Genomic DNA, 24,143 nt, shown 5'->3' on the forward strand with positions numbered 1-24,143 from the left:
GAACGAAATAAATGCATTAATATTTTAATATGTATATATAGTTCTATTAGTTATGAAAACACTTCTACAACTTATCTGTTATCATTTCCTAAACTGTTAAGTTTTTAAATATTAAATAATATTTTTTAATATAAGAATAACAAACCTGATCTTTACCATACAAGATAGAAAAATTTGTTGTGAATTTATCACGAAGCATCATTACCTATTACATATTCTGTTTTGAAAATGAGCTGTTAATTAGATTTATTTAGTAAACCTTAACCTACATAACTTAACATAGTAAGTTTAAAAATACGAAAATGAATTAAGAACTTAATGACTAACATCCTTAACACATTACAAACGGACGCTCATATTAAGCAACACCGGATACATATGACTTAACAATCCTTACATTCCGCCCAACCATTCATACTGACATCAGCGTCATTACAAAACAGAGTTGAATCGCGCCAAAATCTCGATCCGGGATCTAAGCTGAGTGGAAGTGACGTGACAAACGCAACTTTCACGTGTATAAAACGTTGTGGTGGGCAGCCGGCGCGGCCAGTGCATCCCACGACAGAGAGAGGTGAGCATTGCGCTTGCCCAGCTACCGCGGCAATCGAAAGTGACAACCCCCAACTGACTGTGTACGATTATCTGTGTTGTGAACTCTGGAACAGTGATCGGTAGCTCGCTGTGTTATCCTGAAACTGTTTCTTCCATATCTTGAAGTGCTGAAAACTCACCTGAAAAGGTACTGAAATTTGGATTTTATCAAACGGATGATCGATTTTAGTTGCTTTTTGTGCTGAAAATAAAAAAATACATAGTTAGTCTAATAAATTTAATTAAAAAAATATTAATATAAATATTTACACACGAGTGATTAAAAATTTTATATGAGATTCTATTAAGCGTAATATTTTAAGCTCCCGAAGAAAACATATTATTTATTTTACGTTCTTCAGTTATTTATTTGTTCAGTAAATAAGTGGTCCTTAAATCATTAAAAAGGAAACATTTCTTCTTATCCTACTCAATAGGCTCAATGAAAATCTATTTTTGTTCAAACCTAAATGTGGGTTTGAAAGTTTTTCATAATGTCAACCATAAAATTATTTTCTTATTATTAACGGTGTTACTACATTATTGTGTTTAATTATATTAAAAATATAAAGAATAATCTAAAGTAAACAAAATGCCACATTAAATATTTTCGTTATCGAAACAATTTCAACCATAGAAAGTTGCATAATTCCACTTTCACTCACAACTGAAATTATCTTCCGCTCGTGTTTTAAAGGCATTTGCATGTTTTGAGCGCTCACAATGGGCGTCGGCTTATTTCATGACATGTGTTTTACACTTTATAGGAATATGTTCTTTATCTAGATGTATATAAAGAGTCAAGTGGTGCATGGTGGCGTAGAAACGACATGTGCTGCGGCGCGCGAAGAAAGTAGGTCGCGCGTCACACAAGCTCGCGTAAAGCGTTTTGCGTAGTTTCTCATTAACGTCTATACGCTAAATTAAAAATGTAATAGCGATGATAAATTCCTTTACAATAAATTAAAATATTATATAGAGGAATGTGTAAAGAATTATGAATACAAAATGAAGACTTACCCAGTAAGAAAGATAGGTAATATATTGGAGATGGCTCCAGATATTTTCGTAACGGTTTTGTCAAAATTAATTAAGATTTTCGATAAATGAAACCTAGACTGTCTAAAAATGCTTGTAAACCAAAGAATTTCAGTTCGACTAAACAACATTTCAGATCTCTCATAGATTTTCACAAAAATATCACACACATATACAATACGAGATGCGTATTTAATTTAGCGAATCGGTAAGAAAAGTACTATTCTGCCAGATTTTCAACTTAGTGCCGGGTAGTAGCTAGCTTAATATATTTTTGTATTTAATCAATTAGTGTTTTACCTCAACCATGACTAATCGTGATGTCTTAGGAAATATCTTAAACAGCGTAGAACCTCGCTTCGTATTTGTCAAACAGACATAACGACAAGAGCTACACAGTTGGTACTTATTGCAGATGTGTCTAAGTGCGTGTTGTGAAATTCGTCCGCATCTTACACAGTAGGACTTCCCGTACATTGTCTGCGCAGGCGCGTTTTGAAACAATGTTATATGCTTCACGGTGGTTTACCATCAATTTATTTACATAAACATTGAGAAACTAATGCATTGCATAAGGTTTACTAGATGTATAACTTGCAAACAGCAACACGGCAGCCAAAATGCGTTTACTTTTAGTATAGTTCTTAGTCTAAAAGACTAAAACTATACACATTATTTACCATATTAATTCATTAAGCACTATTCGCGACTACATTTTGTTGATTGACAATTCCCGCGCGATTCTCTTCTCTTCTCTAACTATCTTTTTTCATAAATAAAAAGGCAAAGGTCCTTAGTAGCCAATATGCCACGCCTTTGACAGAATGTCCTCTTGCCTTTGGCAGAATTGTGCCCTCAACACTCGAAGACTCTATATTAAGAAGACTCTATCGATTAGTTGGATTGTATCTCACAAATCATTCATTTTATGTTGGGAATTTAATATATTATTTATGTGTTTAAATAAAACGTCACTTTCTCTTCTAAAACGTAAAAGTGTTTGCGAGATAATTCTGAATACGACGGAAATTTAACGGAGAAAGCAAGTTAATGAGCGTTTTTAATTTGTCGAAAACTTCCTCATCATATCACAAGCTTTGCGTTCTTTACAAATTAATGTGTAATTATGTAATAAATATTCATGGGCACCACTTTTAACTTATTCTAAATTTAGATCGGGTTGAAATAAATATATACAAGTAGCTAGTACATTAAAAGTTTAGGTAGGTTTTTAAATAAAATTTTAGTAATCATAAACTGATGAATCGCCAATAACCCAATAGGTAAGGCGAAGACCTGCGGATCACACGGTCCTTTCCCGCCATTCGATTATTAAACCATATGTACAAACCTAGAGCTAAGTTGTTTCAGAAAATATTAGTAAATTTCGATTACTGTTAAATAATATTTTAGAAATTTTATATATGTTTTAATGTTTTATATTATTCCGTCTTTACATGTTAGCGTGTTGATAGCACATGAGACGTCGCGCGTCGAAGTCGGCTCGATGGAAAGCGAGTCAGTGTGTCAGTCTGTGCGTTCCTCGCCGCTCCTATCGTGTCATCTTTGAATAACACCTGATTTGACATGTTGTTTTAACAATCCTTTCCAGATACCTTATTACTAGTACATAAACAGGAACAAATTTGAAGTAGGCACAAAAAGTAATTTAGGACAAGACGTTTTATTAAATTGTTAACCCTAGTACGCTTGTTTAAGAAGTTAACTTTTTAAGACACCTTAATAACTGTAAATAGCCGAAATAATATAGTTTGTCTCCTCTTTTAACTATAACTATAATTAGAATTGTATCATCAATCATCTAATACCAGGAATTACAAACAAGTTATTTTAAAAAAGTAAAAAAAAAATAATTCAGAAACGAACATGACCAATATGTAAATATTTTACGAGATAAAGATGTAACTAAAAGAAGAGAAAACGAAAAAAAGGTTGTATAGTAACGGGCGAAGTTCAGCAATTACATGGCACTCGACTTCATTATCTCCATATAAATCCATATAAATTACACTTCGGTAAAAATATTTCGACCATCGGAATATTTTACATCGCGTCCTAGATTTTAATCATTGCGGAGACATGGCTACTACGATCATTTGTCGGAATTATCTTAACTCTTATCAAGATTTTTGAAATTGTTGTCCACAACTAAGTTAAATAATTTGCCTACCTCCGAAATTGAAAGTCAATTTTAATTTAATAATATTTTCATACAACAGAAATAATAATTCGCTACAATGACAATATCTTTCGTTAGGTTATTATATGATTTCCAATCTTACTAATATAGTAAATAAAAAACATATTACTCAAGACAAATTTTTAAATGTTGTTAAAATTACAACGAAATAATATAAAAATTTTAATTGTAAACAAGAAGTACATTTCACTATAGAGGAAAGCGTTAAATTTTTATTTGTGACGTTTGAAAGAATACAAACTGCAAAGCTCTATTGTTTAAAAAACATTAATTATAATAGAGTCAAGAAAACAAAAGTTAAACACTCATGCTATGTTAAATCTTATTTATCTAATGAATAAATCAGAGTGAAACTTAAGACGAACGAAAACCTTTTAAGAATATTATCTTAATTACATCGATGACAATTAACAAGTGCGAAATGTAGAGAAACAGTGATTGTTCTACGATTGTTAAGGCCTCCTATACACGGACATTTTCAACCAGTTAATAGTGACAAGCAGTCGCAGCTAAGAAATGTTGCCAGTACAAAGTGACTGCTCGATACCGTTGTTGACTGTTTGAAGATGTTCGTATGCAGCAGCCCTTATGAAGATATGATTACACGCTTCGGGAACAGTATTGTTTTATAACACGGTTTGTAATTGGGGATGAGTTTTCTTTTAGCTTGGGAAATGAGTCGAGTTGTGAATGCGTATTGTCGACTCGGCGTATTGCAAAGTTGTAAGTTTATTAGATTGTCTGTGTATTTAACTAATGAAAGATTACAACTGAAGTTTGCTTTTTTTGAGTACATATTTAGCAGTTACTATCTTTGGAAGTTAGAAATTTTGGAAAACTTTAAAGTTTTTAACGCTATCTGGTACTATATCATCAAGGACAGGGATTGAAAACCTGTACTAATCAACGTACCATTTTAATAAAGAAACATTTAATAGTGTTATAGACATGCCATCAAAGAATTTTGACTTTGTGACTATTGGGAACATTCTGTAGCATAGTGTTTTCACGTTGATCTTGCAGATTAAAATGTAAAAGAACTTTTTTCTTTTAGATTTATATTAACTTCTGGAAACTCATTTAAAATTTTATTTCTGTTTATTTTATTGATACATTGATTTATCGTGCGGTGAAACTAGATTTCTTAGGAGAAATGATAACAACTAACCAAGCGTAACCACGGCATTGCCTTGGAAATATTGACTTTTTATCTGAGAATTACTATTAACCTACTGAACCTAACTTTTTCTATATCTTAAAATACTATTTATATTACAAATGTACGAGTATATTTATGTACAATAACCACAACCGTTAAAGAAATCATTCAAATAAAAAATAATATTTAAATATGTTTATAATGAATTTTAATAAACGCGTAATACCTATAAATATTAATGGCCGAATATTGTGTAATAATGAATAAATAAATATTAAATTAAAAGAAAACTTTCTTATAAATATGAAAATAAAAAGAAAAGTTATGTCACAAACACGTAATAATGTTGACATAATAATGCGTTGACAAATATGAATATTTAAATAGGCTTTCACTTATTTTCCCTCTTTAGGTTTCCAATAGGTCTATTCAAACAAAATCTAAATATTTTATCTCTATCACTATCTTGTTCTCGGCAATTTTTTTAATTTTTCTTACCTTTTAAACCTTCCCTAGACCTTCACGAACATTTCAAGACCAAGATAAGATAAATCCGTTCAGCCGTTCTCTAGTTTTAGCGAGACTAACGAACAGCAATTGATTTTTAGACATATAGAGATAAATAGATAATTTCCTGATGATGTTTAAACATAGTTCTCTATTTATTTAATAAATATTCAATTTAGAAAGTACCTTTATGATTTACTGAACAATAATATGATTTTATATTTGCAATAAACGAGCATAATAAACGAGTTTGCCCGTATAGATCATAACGAGCCGATAGCGCCCGTACGCTCCTGCTTTGCGCAGTTGTAATAAAGGGAAATTCAATGCATTTCACTTTTACTGCATTTTGTATAACTTTGTATATCTAAGCGTCAGTTTCCACAGCAATTTACGTGGAAATATTTTTATTTTCTGTTTATTTTAAAAAGTATAATAAAATGTATTAAATATAATCAAAAAGTCTGAAGAATAACTTTGTGTATATTTTATATTAGAGAAAACTTAAATGATGGCAGACATAGGGTTAAGCTTAGTAAATTTTATTTGCTTTCTTATAAATATATACTAGCTGTCGCTCGCGACACCGTACGCGCGGGATTAAAAATAGATGTTGGCCGATTCTCAGACCTATTCAATATGCTCACAAAATTTCATGAGAAGCGGTCAAGCCGTTTCGGAGGGGTATGGGAACGAAAATTGTGACACGAGAATTTTATATATAAGATATATTTTATTGCGATAGATTGTTTACTAAATGATAAAAGACATGGGTCTGTTGTTAATAAGTTTAATCTTTTATAATTTGCAACTAAATAAATAATAAAAAGAACCTGTTACGAGAAAGTATACGAAATTATTTTGCTCTAGTTATGCTAAGCATCGATGTAATTTATACCGGATGTTCCGTCTCACTTAGCTGTCTGTAACTACTGTTATTGCTACTTATATGTTCGATTTATTTACACTTAATACTAACCGTCGGCTTCCACTGCCAATACCCTCACAGATAAATTTATTGTCATCCGTCATATTCGCTTTTCAAAATGAGATAACGATGTATTATTGTACGGGTGTTTCGTCTGTGAAAGACCACTGTATAATAAACAGTTGAGCATCAATAGTGTAATTAGATTTATTTGGTAATAAGCCGAGAGAAAGGCAGATAAAATTATATTTAATTTACCCATTGACTAAATAATTACGTCTTTGTCTGAATTAAAATCAATATAGCCTCAGGGTTATTGGTTTTGGAGATATGTTAGCTTAACTTACTTTATTACTATTGTGAATTAATTTGTTATCTCTTTCAACATGTCGTCAAATGGATACTAGAAACAGTATAGAGCTTTAGGTTTGGCACTGGACATTCCATTGCATTTTTGATGAATTATATTTATATATTTGTATTGGCTATGTTCGTTTCTTGAATCTATAAAGCAAGTAGCCCACTGTGCCCTAGGCTGTTGGCGGGGCTGCTGCCTTGGCGTTCATAGCCGAACTCGTTCTGTGTTGTGTTTGCTAATATATCGTGGTCTCAAGGATACTTGGATACTATTATGATTATTTTGAAAATATTTTTCCTAACGACATAAGTAACTTATTATTTTTAACAACTTGTAAGTTAAACAATCGCGAGCATAGGCTTCCGAATGGGACAATGTATACAGGGTGTCGGGGAATCACGTTTACAACGGAGTACTACAGATTCCTTGATCGAAAATACGTCGATTCAACCCAACATACATCCAAAGTTGCGAAGTATAGGCGCCAGAAGACTGTAAAGTTTAGTTTGTAGTTACTATGCATTTAAATTATTACATTAGCGAAAGGTAATCTGTTTATATAAATAAATACGATAATTATTTTAAGAAAAACATTCTTAGCAATAACCTAATAGCCCGCATATAAAACTGTAAACTGGTTATTAATGAATCATATCATGACATTTCTGTAAACAACTTTCGGCTTTTTTTAAGTAAATATAAAAATACTTTACATCTCGGTTGTATCTAAAATTTATATTTTATTATTTATTTTAATTAACAATGAGCATATTGAACGTATTGAACATATAAATTTACTTTTATAGTATACAAAAATTTCTCTCTCAAAAATGTCTTGTGTTTTATTAATTTTTATCGAAAAAAACATTTAAAATGAATTCGTAAGCGGCGATTAATTGAATAATGTATTTATCATTGAGAATGTTGCGTACACGTACTGCTGTAAACGCGAGACGAGATGAAAGTGGAGAAATCTCGTACCGTTCGAGAAATCGCCTCCATAATAAATAATGTACTAGATCAAGTCGTTGTCGCCCTTCGGCTTCTCTCCTCTAACTAGTTTTGTGAGACATATTTTGACAAGATTTATCTATATTCCTAGTATAAGTCAATTTGCTAATAGTTGTCTACAATAGTCGTCACATAAATAAACTTGAACGCACTAGCTACAGTATGTAAATCTTAATATAAAGCTTTACTCTATAACAATGTTTTACTATTATAAACCGTACAGTCAGCTGCATAAATTTGTATACATTATAAAGTTACAAAATCAGTATACACCTTCGGTTTCAAAAAAATGTATACACTGACAGATATCGGTTAGCTTTTAACCATCATTACACATTTGTGAGGAATTCGTACATTTGCATTTTTTATACCTAAGACCTAAACAAGTTTCTAACATTTCGTAAGTGTACACATATTTATGCAGCTGACTGTACGGAAAAATTGTTTTACATTATTTCGATCGGAAGTGAAATGGATTATCACTCGATGTTTTGTTTGTGCAAAAGATGACGTTCAATAGATTATAATACAACTTAACTAAAATATAGTGCTCGAGTTAAGGCAATTCATCATTTTATATTGCACCTGACGGGCATAGATAAAACAAAATGCTTTCACTTTCGCGCGTTTCCGCCGGCGACGGAGGCGGGCGGGAAGTCGGCTTATCGCTTAAATAGCTCATTGTTTTAACGTCATTGTTGTAGCAAGGACGATTTCACTGACGTTAGATAATTATCCATACTAGTTTTTCGTTTTTATTTACTTACTAATTTAATTTTAATTGTTTCAGGTTTTCATCTCTCGGTTGTACCTTTATGCCACCAAGATAAAATTGTAAGTATAAAAGAATTCAATAGATTAATTTCGTTTGCTAGTTTTATTAGAAAGACGCACGATTTCCAATATAAAATCACTTACGCAACATACCATCTCAATTTATTTACGTAACAATTCGTTCGTAAAAAGTTCGGAAATGGAAGTCATATTTTGTATTCGCTTGATTATTACTCGACGAAATATATCGACTTTCTCCCGTGGTAATTACCAAAGTGCGAGTGGGAACGTGGTAGGGGCTTACGTAATACATCTGTAAGGCCATTTAGTGAATCACACGAACGAGTGAAAGTGAACTCTAAAGGATCGTGACCGCGACGTTCTCAAGTTTAATGTCTTTGTTTTATCTTAGATTTTCTAATTATACGTACAATGTTGCATGAGAAAATGTTATACAGAAGACAATAACGGATTAACAAAGTATCTAATTCCAACTGTAAGAATTGTTATTATTAAGATAAGACGCTATTTAATTACGTGCATTAAATTTTGTTTACATTTAACATATTCTATAATTATTTCATGACTCAGTTAAGCATACGAAATTACTCCATATTTTTTTTAAGGCACGCTAAAACATTTTTATCCAAACTCTAAAATCACTGTAATTTATGAAATACCAAGTCTATAAAGCATTTCTTTGTTGCTCACGAAATATTACGTAAGGTAACTAAGGTACATTTTTTCCATAACTAAAATGTAACAATCATCTTAAATATTTGATGAGTTGAAAGAAAGCGTGTCGGAGTCATCGTCCTTAAATAGCTGCAGCATTATGATTACAACACAATGGCGCGGGAACGTCCAGTGGCAAAGGCATCAATTATGTTCGGAGGTTGCGCAACGCGGGAGCGACGCACTCGTCCTTGAGATCATAAACCGACTTTCTCTTCCGTGACCTGCTGCGCCTGCGCAGGCGCCCCTCGGCCTACCTTACTGTCTTATTTATTATCTGAACTGAACTTCCGAAATATAATCTTACGACTGAAGGTCGATTCATTATCGTGTTTTGAAGCAATTGGTCTGGGTTTCAGCATATATACCAATTATGTCAAAAATTTATTGAAACTTGTCCAAAAAAAATTTTAAACATTGTTTATCTAAACATGTGTTTTAACCCTTTTGCCTCCGGTGATTGAAATTAAAGACGTCTTCTTGGTTAAATGAGAGTATTTTTTACAACTTAGCTTTAACTAAAATGTATTTAAAACACTGTTTATTTTTTTTGGTAAAACCTTAGATGTGTCTAAATTAGGTGAAATTTCAAATAAAGTAAATTAATATTGAAATGAAAGACTGCAGTAAGCTGATGAGATAATTGCTTTCCATTAAAATATGAAATGATAAATAGCGATAATATATTGCCGTCCTACTTATATATATTAACCTAGTTCTAGTTTTCTTCATGAATAATCAAATCCGTCATCCCATTGAATTAATTAGCTTAATGTTCTCAGATTTTGCAAAGGTTTTAATAAACTACGAAATGGTATCTTTCTACCCATTAATAGGCTATAAAAAGATGAAAGGACTGGAGACCGCAATGCGTAGCACACATTTTGATGTGACAAGGCCGTCCTCGTTCCATCAGTTACTGTTTATTCATTGACACATTGAAAAAAGGCATTATATATTTATACTAATATTATAAAGAGGAAAGGTTTGATTGTTTACATTGAATAGGCTTCAAAACTACTGAATCGATTTGAAAAATAACAAGGAAATAAGATAATTGACGTCTTTGCCCTGAAAGGTCTCGCGCTATATTTAATTCTTTATTGAATTTTCATTCATCAATATTTGGATTATAATTAACAACCGTATTATCCAAATTCACTACGTAAATATCAATTTTGTAATGAGTACGATTTTTATTGGAGCGTCTAGTAGGCCTGTTGTACGATAGCCGCGTGTCGCTTGTCTTTTAATTACTGAGCGTTGCACAGAGCGATGAAGTTTTCTTCAGGCATAAGTTCCGGCTGCGATTACAAATAATGCCAAGACTTACCTCACAAGAAAACAAATGACTGTCTTACTTTTATTCTCGACCAAAATCCTTTTTCATTTTCGGATATAATACTTAAAACATTTGTGTCAGATGCTAGAATAATAAACTTTTGTATTGATACATTCCTATATCCCCTAAAATATAAACTTTAAAGAAAATATCAATAAACCCTTCCAGTTATTATTTTACAGCAGACGAGTCCATAAATTTCTTTCCATTCGTCTTATAAAATGTGGTCCTAAATTAATCTTGATATCAAATTGAACGGGAAAGTCTAGTAAAGTTCTGATTAATATTCACACAAAGCTTCGATTCATAAGTTATTGCTTTCCAGCATATGCTAATTAACTAGATCTCTTAGAATATTGCTTCAATATTTTAACAAGGCACAGATTCTATTTATATAAAATAGGAGCAGAATTGCCTATCAAGTTTATTATTGAGGTTAATTTGGTTTACTAAACCAATTCAATCTGTTCCAATTCTTACTATACAAATAAGTATTTTGTCTACAGTCACAGAAAATGAAATAATTTCGATCTTTTTTCTCTACAGTTTTTTTTTAGAGTTATTGCAGGTTTTATTTCTAATTTTTGCTGCATATATAATTGTTTATTGCCTTATAGTGACTACTTTTTCTTCATACGTTATAGAATCTGATTTATTTATCATCAATATTATTTTCATAAAACAGAAACTAAATATATAGAATTAATAGAAAGATTAAAAATAACACAAGTTAATAACAGTTATCGACGTATTGCGCAATCGAATTCAGGTAATTGAATCGAGATTCAAAGATCGATCAAACTCAAATGGTTACCATACGCGCCGGAGTCGCACAATCCACAATCGTACTATCGAAAGTTACCGGACTCCGTGCACCGCCAATGCCAAGTGCGGCGAAGAAAGCGATCTACCCAGCTTCCCAAGCGCAACATCTGACATATCGTCATCTCACTTCCCCATGTATGGTTGTTGCTCAAAAGAAAGAGACTACTGCATGCTTAAAAGAGAAAGTGGGACGCGTTACGTTTCTCGATGCCATTAACATGGGCATTGAACGTTAAAGTCGATGGATATCATCTTTGAATATCCTTAGCTTTAAAATTAGATGATACTGCTTAGAGAATAAGGGTGGATTTTGTTTGTATTTTGCGTTGGGTTCGGGAGTTCCGCCATTGATACTGAGATGCAGAATTCGAGGAGCGTTGAACTGCCGCGGAGAAAGTGTTGCGCGACGTAACCTTGAGCCCGCGTCGCACCGTCGAATCACCTAATAGATACGTCACACTAAATAATTCGAGCAGGTGTAGGTCGATGTCGAATTACACTGATTCACTGACGAAATGCCAACACTATTTTGATAACCAATCACCATAATTTAAGTAAAATGTAGGTTAATTTTATGAAAATAGAGCATCATAGTAACTGCATTTAGTATATAGTCAGCTTGGATTTCCATATGGATTCTTTCCATATTTAGATTTAAAATCAGAACGCTTCGCTAAAAAGATAGAAGCAGATACCTATCAAAAAAACGTAAAGAAAAGCACTACTAATGATGTAGCATCGAATGCAAGCTTTCTCGTTTTTCAAAACTGCGTATCGGTATTTTATTTGTGTTCACTAATATACGCGTATGGTTTATAAGCAAATCCGCCTCATTACGTGCGACGGCTATCAATCAGGGCCAGCCGTAGCACAGGTATCGAGGTATTAAGGCAAGAATTTGGCGTTAGGAGATTATGCGGCCACACGCCGCTCCGCCGTCGCGAGCTCAGATTTCTTTTGTGTACGATGAAAACAACACACAAAAACATAGTCATAGTTCATTTTTCTACTCGTATATGAAGATCAAAATATTAATTTATCTCTATTTTATATTAAATTAAATTGTATATTTTATTTATGCATTTAATTACTTTTTTACTTATTTATAAAGAAACTGAAGACAATATTTAATTGCAGTCGCCAAACTGAGTAGCAGTTTTAATTAAGTATTTGGTAAGTTTTGCCGCTATTTAAAAATGAATTTTAGATTTATTACTTAAATGTTAAAAAATTGTATTATATTACTTAAGAAATAATAAATTCATTAAAAAGAGTTCAACGCAAAACTTACTAATATTATAAATGCGAAGGTTTAGATGTATGTTTGTTAGAAGGTATCTCCGGAACGGCTAAACGGATCTTGATGAAATTTGGCACAGATGTAGAACATAGTCTGGAAGAACATATAGGCTACTAAATTATTTAAACTTTCGTGAGACATTATAATAAACTTATATATAAAGGGCTAATACACTCAAGTATGTTCGCTACTAGGCTAGTAATTATTTTTTTTTAATTCAGCGCAGACGTAGTCGCGGGCGACTTGTATTATAGTTATAACACGAAAGTCAGCAATACTAATGATGCACTCAGTCTCATAGATATTCAATGAACGTGTTGATGCGCGATAGCAATTTATACTGTTGTTGGTTACGCTTCAATAGTGTTCGAATATTTTTCCGTTTTTGCATACACATGAGAAGATGTCGAGAGAAATCTTTAAGAATGTGAACGATAAATATGAGCTGAATCGTAATTGAAAAAAGATTATTTTAAAATATCGAGACGAATTCTTCTCTCTGTACGGTAGGTAAAGTCATAAGATTAAAGAGTGCAATCATAAAATCTCATTTTTATTAATTAGTTTTGTTAAAATATAAATATCTATTCAAAAATCTTTCTCATTCTTCTTTAAAATGCAACTAAATAATTCTATGTGTCAGTAAATGTCGCATGTGAAATTCACGACGTATAAAACGGCGTTTTCTACAAACAATCGTTAGCTCTTTTAGATATGATATAGTCAAGGGCGCCGTGAAACCTAGCTTGCAATGCGTGAACATCCCACTCACTTTCTAATGTTCCAACAATAATATCAGAGATATGTTTTTCGGGCTATACTCATTAATTAAGAGAAACGTACAAGTGACTCTTTAAATAGTAATTAAAAGTGCTTTTACTTGTAAGGAATCAAAGCCATGAAATTTCAACAGAACCCATTCAAATGTGTTATTAAGCTTTACTTCTTTGTTTCTAATCGTATAATCTCTAGTTTTAATTATCTTAAAATGATAAGCGTGTTAAATCGGCGCCACATTTAACTACTTTCTTCCGTTTTAACTGACAGATATGAAGACAGAAATAGAAATCTTTTTCGAAGATGCTACAGATAACGTAAAGCGTTGCACTGCTTTTCCCGCCATGATTTTGCAAATATTACGATCGTTAGTAGAAAAAAAAAAGAATTCTTCGCGGCCAGTACTCGTATACTGGCAGTGCACAATCATAACGGCATCTCTAGAAAACTGACGATTAAATACTCTTTATTCTTCTTGCTATTGAAAAGTGTAACCAATTATGAAATTAACCATTATAATCCCGCGGTATAAAAAAGTTGATTGTTATACAAAATGGTGATTATAATGACGATTGTATTGACTTGTAAAGTTGCACATAAGTGTGGATAGAAAACGAAAGTTTAATAAAAAGCGGCGAGTCACGACACTTTTTGTCGATCATCTCGTGTGAAATTTGAACATGACAACGACTGTCTTTTTGATGTATAATAATGCACATAATGCTTAAGAATTCTCGACTATCGCAAGATATACGTATAAATATTAATGTATTTGAGTTCTTATACCGCAAATTTAATTTGAAGTTATTGTAAATATGTAAATTCAAAACAAATAATCTTATTCTTCTTAAGAAATTAAATGTTTAATACGATTTTTATTTAAACTTTAAATATTTTTAGGTTATAATTTATCTTCTAGTACTTATAGCATTTTTTTCGGTTGTTTATATCTAACATATTCAATTAACATATTGTGGTTATTATTGCGTATTTTAAAGAATGAATTAATATTGTTTTGTTATTGTTAATTTTAAAAAGAATATTTCCTTCTCTAAATATTTAATTTGAAAGAATTATAGCTCATAAATAATAAATCAGCTTTCACTGAAATTTAGACGTTGATCTATGTGCGAGTAAATTGGATAAAGCTGTCCACTCCCAAACTGACGTCTACTAATGGCTGTTTTGACAGGAGCAATTAGTTCCATTTCTCAAATAATTGTACGCTTACTTTTGTTATTGTATTATGTACTTTTATTAGGATTTTTTTTATGGTATGGTAGCTTATTCTCAGATATGTGAAAGAAATTCAAAGATATGTGTGAAGTCAACCAACCCGCACTTGGCCAGCGTGGTTGACTATGGCCTAATCACCCTTAACTTTGGGTAGGCTCCGAGCTCCTCGGTGGGGACGTATAGTGAGCTGAAGATGATGATGATGATGATGGTAGCTTTAAATATTAACGTTAGACAATCAATCGACCTATACTTCATTAGCGCAGAATTTAAAAAAAAAATATGGCTGCGTACATCAGCCACTTTCCCGTCTGTCCCGTTAAAATCGATCCAGCCGTTCGGGAGATTACCCGGAATAAACACGATCTTGCAGACAGACATACACATGAAAATTTTTAAAATTGTTTTTTTTATACACCATGAGTACGAAATATATTTTTTTCGATATTACATACAGACACTCCAATTTATTAATGTGTGTAAAGTATAGACAAGTAGCGGTTACGATGTAATGTCTCGCTCTTATACACAAAAATGATTCAACTAAATATACGTCCAATTTATTAGAACGGTTCGTTATCTCCTGTTATATTTGGGCATACATTTTTCGTAATCCGCGTAATCCTGGTACAATTTTGATTGATTAGTTTAACAACAATTTCATTAATGGTATACTGGCGTCTATATTAGATGCTATTATAATAATACGTGTTTAGATTATATGAAAATAGAAAATGCTCGAGGGTCCGCTTTCTTACGAGTAACCGGCAGCCTAGTTCCAGTGAGGTGGGTGCAGCCGACGAGAAAAAATCACCGGCAACTAGACTCGTCACGAAACACATTGATATAACTACGCCAATTTCGCATGGACAGGTTTTATACAACCTCCTTTGTTACTTTTTATTTATATCTTTGTTGTTTTGTAACAATTGTCTTCTTAAAGGAAGATTAAACTTGTGTTGTCCAGAAACTAATATATTTTTAAGGACAGTTTCGAAGCTTCACAGCTTTATTTTTTATAGACAATTTTTGTCGTACCGTCATCTCTTCTTAAGGTGTCGTGTCTTGTTGATAATGAAAGCGTCTAAGCGTTGGTGTCTGAAGTCAAAATCTCTGTATAAAATATATCGTCCTCTCTGTCTTTCATCTTTGACAAAACCGAGATACCAATATATTTTAAACGGAGATTTTGGCCTCGGAACCCTACGGTTAAAACATCAAACCAAATGAGCGTACAAGTCGTTATTCTTCTAATATTTTTTGTTTTTTTCCATCTTAAAAGTTTGCGATATTATTTTAGACTAAACAGATACATTTTATCTTAGTAGAAAAACCGTAAAATGAAATCACATACAACGGCTTTTAATTTCGCTTGTGAAATGTCCCAAATTTTATCATAAAAATTGATGGCATTTTACATGCGTTAGCATATAATGTTTTAAGAAGATTAACAGTAAGAGATGTTTCGTGTTCCGTTACATTGACTTAATATGTCCAATAGCGAAGCAATGTTGGGAGACTCGATTCGAGATGAGACTTTCTAACCAGCAGTAGTATAGGGTGAAATCGTCGACGAGCGCTCGCGAGCACGTCGACAGACCTGCGTTCCTTTGCGTTCCACTCATTATATTTAAAAAAAAAAAAACAACGCAAAAAATCTGAGGTAGATAAAAAAGATCTTTCATACGAAAAAAACAACCATAATTTTTTAAACTAAAAATTTAATTAACGTATCGGTTCTTTGTGCGTATAAATATTTTAATAAACATAAAAGTGAAGTAACACCAAATATCCAAACCTAGAAATTAGTAAACCTATAGATCCTGTGCTTATTTCTAAAAGTAAATGTTTAAAAATTGTCCAAGAATACATTAGAGAACTACATTGCGACCTTCGTGTAAGGTGAAGGCCGCGCGGTTTCCTCGCTGTCGAGCAGCGCACGCGCAGTGCAACCGCAAACACAACCGGTGCAGTTCCGGCGGCACGGCGCGCTGCACTCGGTCACTGGGTCGCTCAGCCCCACTTGCCTCGCGTAGTGGGGCTGGGGGAGGTAGGGGGAGGTTGGGGCGACACTAGTGCAGTCATCGCTACAGCGGTATGGCCGTTTCTCCGCCGCTGCGCTAGGCCTTGCCCGCGGGGGCCGCACTCTTGTGCTCGACTGATCGTGTTCCTTGGTTGCAGGCCGCCGATCGCCGCACTGTACTATGAAGAGGACTAATCTGTTATTGGCGATCGCGCTCCTAATACGGGTGAGTAAAAATTATTTTTCATACACTTTTTTCAGATGAAAATTTGAACCAACTTTTCGTTGCAATTTTAGTAGTACAACTTGGTATTCCATAGAATTTTTCTCAACGTGACCACAGATGTGTTATTTCCTTAACATATAAGTTGGAGTTTCTATGAAATTCTTTAGAACAGTTTTAGTATTTGCACATGTCATCCCCTGAGAGTCTCGCGTTGATAATGGTGTGATATAGCGTCTATTGTGGCGATACCGTTTTTCATGTCTACAGCAAATGTGGTCAGATTATAATAACAGTTTACAGCATTATGTAGCGTTAATGCTAACGTTACACGTTACTATTTAGAACTGAAATGATATTGGGAACGTTAGAACATTTAGTTCACATATTTTATTTTATTAAAATTATATCACTTAAAAAGTAGCTTATAAAAATAAGCTAAAATTTTTTATCAGAATCGTGTCGTAATGATAGTTTAATCTTTGTAAACTTTGTGCATGAAAGTTTAAACTATAATAAGTTTTTTTATAAAGAAGCTTCACATACCCAGAATGTGATGGTACAAACGTATAGATTTTTACTTATCTCGAAAAATTTTAATGAAAGAGTGTCAGATTAACTCTTAATAAATTAAAAATCAAATAGATAATTTGTCCATCCATCTAACCTTCGCATTTATAAAATTAGATTATTTGTTCCATTATTACGTAAACTATTCTTACTATCTTACTAAGATTATAAATGCGGGGACGGAGTCGCAGAAAAATGCTAGTAATAAATATTGCTGTAAATAAACTCTTTACGGAACGCAATAAGCTTGATGCAAGTACGCACACTTTCTTGGTAGTTAAGTTAACGCGTTTAGCTTATTGAAGACAGCTATCCTATCCAGCTATTACCTTGAAGAAGCCAAATTAACTGTTACTTTCCATGATTCAATGTTACGATTAACAATATAAATAAGTGTGTGATAATACAGGATGTCTTGAAAAACGTTGAAGATACTTGGCCTTAAATAATTTTCTTAGTTTTAACGCACATAATTTTTATCTAAATTATCTTACTTTTATAACATACTAATAACACTATTATTGTTATCCTCTGCTTTTGCTTCGGGAATGAGAAGGATAACAATATTTGCTACAATACTTGTACATCACACGAAGCAGAACGTTGCAAATACATAGAAAATATCAATCAATCAATGTGTAGAACGCATTCGGCGCGTGCAATACGGCAGTAGATCCTAGATTATTCAACTTTTTCCGCTCGCGTTCCCCACAACTAGGCTAATGATTCCGTTAACACGTTCACAAAACATCCCGATCATTGGTAACTAACTGCAAACACGCTCATCATACGTATCAATTTAAACTTTGTATATTTCGGTGATTATGTCGACTATAGTTTTGGCCGACTTCGTATGTCTATAATGAAGTAAAAAGCAAGACACATGTTTTAAAAAGTTGGATTAAATAGTGATCATATAACTTTTATAAGTCAATCCTCTTTGTAGTTATTTCATCATCAGCTCAATATACGTCCCCACTGAGGGCCTACCCAAAGTCACGGGTGACAAGACCATAGTCAACCTCGCTGGCCAAGTGCAGATTGGTTGACTTCACAAATATCTTTGATTTTCTTCTGATATATGCACGATGTTTTCCTTCACCGTAGAAACGTCGGATAAATGTACATATGTAAATCGGAAATCGAAAAACACATTGGTACATGGCGGAATTCGAACCCAAGACCTGCAGATTGCAAGTCAAGTGCATGACCCGTGAGCCACAGACACTCTTTAGTTAGTTAGAAAACATTAATTAGATTTGTCTCCGTTTAAATAAATTGAATTGAGATCATTAAATAATTTCAAACATTAATTATAAATAAAAATTATTCCTTGCAAATTCATGCAATTAGTAAAATTAAATAAATTGACCTTTTTATACAGTTGTGAGCATCCGACAAAAGAGACGCGTTTTGCGCAACACAATATTGTAGTGCCTTTTATGGAATTGAAAGTTGTGTATCGTACAAGCATTATTGTAAAGTTGATATCGTAGAGATGCGGTCATTAATGTGAGGTGCGAGGTAATGCATGTCGTGACTCAATGATAGACTTCGAAAATACGGAGATGGATTTATTAAAGAAAGTGAGAAAAATATATTTATGTAGCGAAAATCAGTAATGACAGTTCTTTACAGCGATTATAAGTCGTATGTTTAGAAGTATAACGTGTTGGAAATGAGAGAAATAGACATAGGACCATAATTATTAAGAAGTTGAGATGTAATTAATCTTATTTATTTTCGCGCCTGCCGTTCTCGAATAGTGAATATTAATGTGAAATAACATAATAATTTACTTATTTATAGTTAACATCTATATAAATAAAATTTACGTACGATGTCAAAACTGTTCATTGTGGAGATTAAAATGTCGAATTCCAATTGCTTTTCAAAAAAATTATTAAAATTCTATGCGAAAAAGATTAATTTGATAAAATTGCGTAACACAAGTTCACGAATAAATTGTGGCATGGCAAATTTCTCAGAGAGTCGTTGACCGTCTAAATATATTTTTTTTAAGAAGCACTTTCACTGAAGCAAAATTTCACAGCAAAGCTTTATCGGATGATGCAACCCGTCGTCGTGCAGTTTCGTTTTAAAGTAATACTTATAGAGTAAACATAAACACTAACAATCATATTTTTTTCAAAACAGTGCGTAATTTTTTAAAGATGTTACGCACAAACTCTCCTTTCTATATATTACGTTATTTAATAGATTATAAAATATTGAGCATTTATAGCGGCAATTTAGTCTATTTTATTGTAAAAATACAAAGATAATGATATTTTTTTATACATGGCGAAGCAATCTACCAGCAAGGTACGTCCTTGGCTTCTTTCCCTGAACTTCCATTTGCCGGACCCCACAAAAACTCCCCTCATTTAAATTTGCATTCACGGAAACCGTAAATTATTTTACGTCTTCCTGTCGTGTGCATAAAGATAATCAAGTTATATTTATCCTTAAATTTGTTAAATTTTTTATTCTATAAACATAATATTTAGTTCTTATTCATGGAAGAGCTTATTTGGGAAAAACATGATAAAGAATTTTCACTCCATTTTGTCAATACTACAAAAATGAGATTGTTTTGTTGTGCGTTACATAGGTAGAAAGCGCCATCTAAGGGCTAACAATAATCTAAGCAATTTAAGCTCGATATGATCACGAAGGAAACGGAAGCGGTGCGGTGATGACTTTCACCCGTGTGGTTGAGCGCAAACCGCACCTGTCACCTGTCACTCAGTGCTGCGACACGCGGAGCGGGGAAGGAGGTATACACATTGCTCAGCCGACTGTACAACCTGTGTACAACCATTAAAATCTGTAGACTTTACACAAATTATAATAGACAAATTGCCACAATATTATAGCCTAAAAGATTACACTTTACTTCCGACGTAGGAAAATCCAATTAATTCTTTTATTTTATTGTATAAGTCGACAGCGAAATTATTCAACTACAGACTATCTGAACATTTGAAATATTTTATTTTTATAATTAGAAATAATAATTGATTTGGATCTCATTAATGTAAGAGCAAAAAACGAATTGATTTCCGGTTGCCATTGGCGCTTTAATTAATTCCTAAGTGGCAGGCACATATCTAAATGTCATTAGATGACGGACACCGTTGTTATTTCGATGCGACAGATTTGATAACAATGATGAGCAAATGTAGAACTTAAAACTAATAGAAATTAAAGCTTGTTTTTGCTTAAAATCTATTGATTTCAAGTTTTGTGTGGTCCGCAGAGACTTAATGCGTGTATCCATTATGTCTTAAACTGTGACATTTATATTGTAAAGATTATCTTTACTTTTAAAGTTATCTTTACAACGTTTAGTTTGTCGTACAGTAACTTGATTTAAAGGCAGAATACATTAACTTACTTGTACTACATGTACTTAAGTTTATGATAATATTTTCTTATCGCTTAACGAATAGCTTTTATTTCCTATTGCGATAGTAAATTCAATTCTATTTCTGCTATAGAGATTTTTAAAGAAAGCTGTGTCTGTAGGCGAAGGTCCGGTGTTTTCTTCCGCAACAGATATCGAGCAGTAGGTAATTTCTAACCGGTTTAGAAAATACGATCGTCCGCTCCCGTCTTACAACTCCGCACTTGTCGATCCTCTGAGACGTATATAAGACCGCTCACTGGACCCAACTCTCACTCCATATACTACGAATCTAACAAACAAGACTAAGATAGTCGTAGCATTTTACAATTCCGTGCACATCTTATTACAACCTCTTGTACACTGAGAACGTACAGTAAATCGTAATATTAAATTAAAATAAACTAAGAATATAGATATAGGATTTAGTAATCATCTAGTTAATCGCCTATTTGTTTGTTAAAAACAAATGTTGTAATAAACTGTTAAGATAGTTTCGTATTTTCGAGACTTTAAAGTATGCCCGCGCTGATTAATAAATTAATTACTGGTTACCATCCGTCAACGTAGAAAGTCGGTAAGCAGCTCCGGACCGGCCGGCAGGCGTCGCGTGGTGCGAAGTAGACTGCGACGTCGTGAGGAATGTGCTCCTCCGCAGCCAGCCATGCGTGCGCTGAGCGCTGCTATCTCACCATCGCCCCGCGCCTGCGTCCACAAGCTTTTAATAACTTTCCAAGAAAGAGCAAAAGCGAATTTATTCATATACAAAAACATTTTTAGCAGTTACTCTCGTGCGTTATCTGAGAACCCACTAAAAGAATTATTCTTTTGAACGGAATCTATTTGTCGAAAAAATATTTCAGTGTTATTTTTATGTATATCGTTTCGTTTTCAGGATGCATCATGCGAACCTCCGGTGGACTCGGCGTCACTACCTCTAGAACACCGAGCGGGCGGCGCGTACGGCCCGCCCTTGGCGCCGGCGCACAGCGACGACCCCTGGCCACTGGCAACCCCGGATAGTCCCAAAATTAAACATCTACAAGTACAATGCGAGAAAACACACATGAGGGTAAACATCGAATTCGACCGACCCTTCTACGGCATGATATTTTCCAAGGGATTCTACAGCGATCCCGCTTGCATGCATTTAAAGCCGGGAACGGGCCATTTGAGTGCCACCTTTGAAATATTCCTAAACAGATGTGGTATGTCTAGTTCTGCGAATCACAATGTCGCGACTTATGGCAGCCCCACACCCAGCGGGTCATATGTCGAGAACACCATTATTGTCCAGTACGATCCCTACGTCCAAGAAGTTTGGGATCAGGCTAGAAAACTGCGCTGTACTTGGTATGATTTCTACGAAAAAGCGGTTACCTTTAGGCCTTTCCAAGTCGACATGTTGCACGCTGTCACGGCAAATTTTCTCGGAGACAATTTACAGTGTTGGATGCAAATACAAGTGGGAAAGGGACCCTGGGCCTCGGAGGTATCTGGTATCGTCAAGATCGGACAAACGATGACCATGGTACTTGCTATAAAAGACGATGAAAACAAATTCGACATGCTAGTCCGCAACTGTGTCGCCCATGATGGCAAACGTGCTCCCATACAACTCGTCGATCAGTATGGATGTGTGGTCCGACCAAAGATTATGAGCAAATTCCAGAAAATAAAGAACTTTGGACCATCCGCCTCGGTCGTATCCTTTGCATACTTCCAAGCTTTCAAGTTCCCAGATTCGATGAACGTACATTTCCAGTGTGTAATCCAAGTCTGCAGATACAATTGTCCCGAACCCAAGTGCGGCCTGGGCGCCGACTATGGAGTGCCACTGCTCGGTGGTAACGCTCTAAGCGCCGGGGAATATGGCTTACCTAATGCACCTCACTCAGAATATGGACCCCCGCCATCGGCTCCGCATAGCGATTACGGTGTGCCGCCCGCAGCTTTCCCCGATCCGAGACATCCGGCAGATGCTACCGGCTCGTTCTCGGAAAAACGCGACGACGCTGTACCTGCTCCACAGGTTCAAGTATCTTCAACGCCGAACGCTCCCAGTCCGTCGTCACCGGCTCCGTCCCGAGAGGACGACGAAGTCAATCTACCTCCACCACCACCACCGGGCCGTCGCGGAGTATACAACACCGTCAAGAGGAAAGATGAGGGTCACGGCAATCTTGCGACATTAGGCGGCCGGCCTAGGTCTGTAGAAGATTTGCCTGAGAGATTAGTCGGAGTCAGGAGGAGACGTGAAACATCCTCTCCTGTACGAATCTACAAACGTGACGCTCAAGAGATGACCGATGTGAACACGAGTAGGATAATTCAAGTGGTAGCACCGGGAGACGTCAACTTCGCACTCAACAACGCCGCTTCCAATGAAACGGTAGTTATCCAATCTCCCGCGACGGATCCGGAAACGATCTGTATGTCTGTGCCGTCATTTGTGGCGGGTCTGGTGATGTTATTATTAGTTTTGGTGGTCGCTTCGCTGGTGGCGGCATTCCTCTTCGTACGCGTGCGCGCGATGGACAGGAAGGGCGCGCACGGCGCCCCCGCATACTACGAAACAGATTACGTGAAGCATACGAATTAGGGGAATAAGGTGTGACGCGAGGACGTTCCATAAACTCTTCTCGGATCCAAAGAGCGTGCGGGCTTCGGCCCCGGCCGGGCGGCACCGTGCTGCCGCGGTCGCGATCGAATCGCGCCAGCGTGCGAGTTATTTATTTAGTTATTTAAAGTGTGTGATGTATACGTTCGACTGCTTTTTTGTAAATTATTTTTATTCGTGTGAAAATCACTCCCTGTACGACCGTTATAGTCGATGCGTTTGTTGTAATATTGTAAAGAGTCGTAAGTAAGGAAAAATAGTCCTTAAGCTATGTACCAATTAAAAGTGTCGTGTGCGATTGTCGTGATTTATTTATGTCCCTTTCTACTATATGATTTTACAACAGAAATTAAGCATTGTCACTAAAACATAATAATTTAAGCAATAAAATATATTGTCGCAAACGCAGATTACGAATCTTAGTTGACATGTAGAATCCGCTATTAAATTAACATTTGCAATAGATTTATTGCTCATGCAGCAACGGCTAGAT

At 34.5% G+C, this 24,143-nt stretch overlaps 1 protein-coding gene across 1 annotated transcript; it reads left to right on the forward strand.

Annotated features, from left to right (window-relative positions):
• The first annotated feature begins 583 nt into the window (after nucleotides 1-583).
• dyl (transmembrane protein dusky-like) lies at nucleotides 584-23,948 on the forward strand. The gene is given in 4 exon segments (NM_001311978.1): nucleotides 584-742; nucleotides 8,607-8,650; nucleotides 16,987-17,054; nucleotides 21,926-23,948. Coding segments are annotated over 2 exon segments (1,752 nt in total). The 5' UTR covers nucleotides 584-742; nucleotides 8,607-8,650; nucleotides 16,987-17,009; the 3' UTR covers nucleotides 23,633-23,948.
• The last annotated feature ends 195 nt before the right edge of the window (nucleotides 23,949-24,143 follow it).

This window comes from Papilio xuthus, unplaced genomic scaffold (genome assembly GCF_000836235.2).
Source record: "Papilio xuthus unplaced genomic scaffold, Pxut_1.1 DF825946.1, whole genome shotgun sequence".
Taxonomy (NCBI): Eukaryota; Metazoa; Arthropoda; class Insecta; order Lepidoptera; family Papilionidae; genus Papilio; species Papilio xuthus.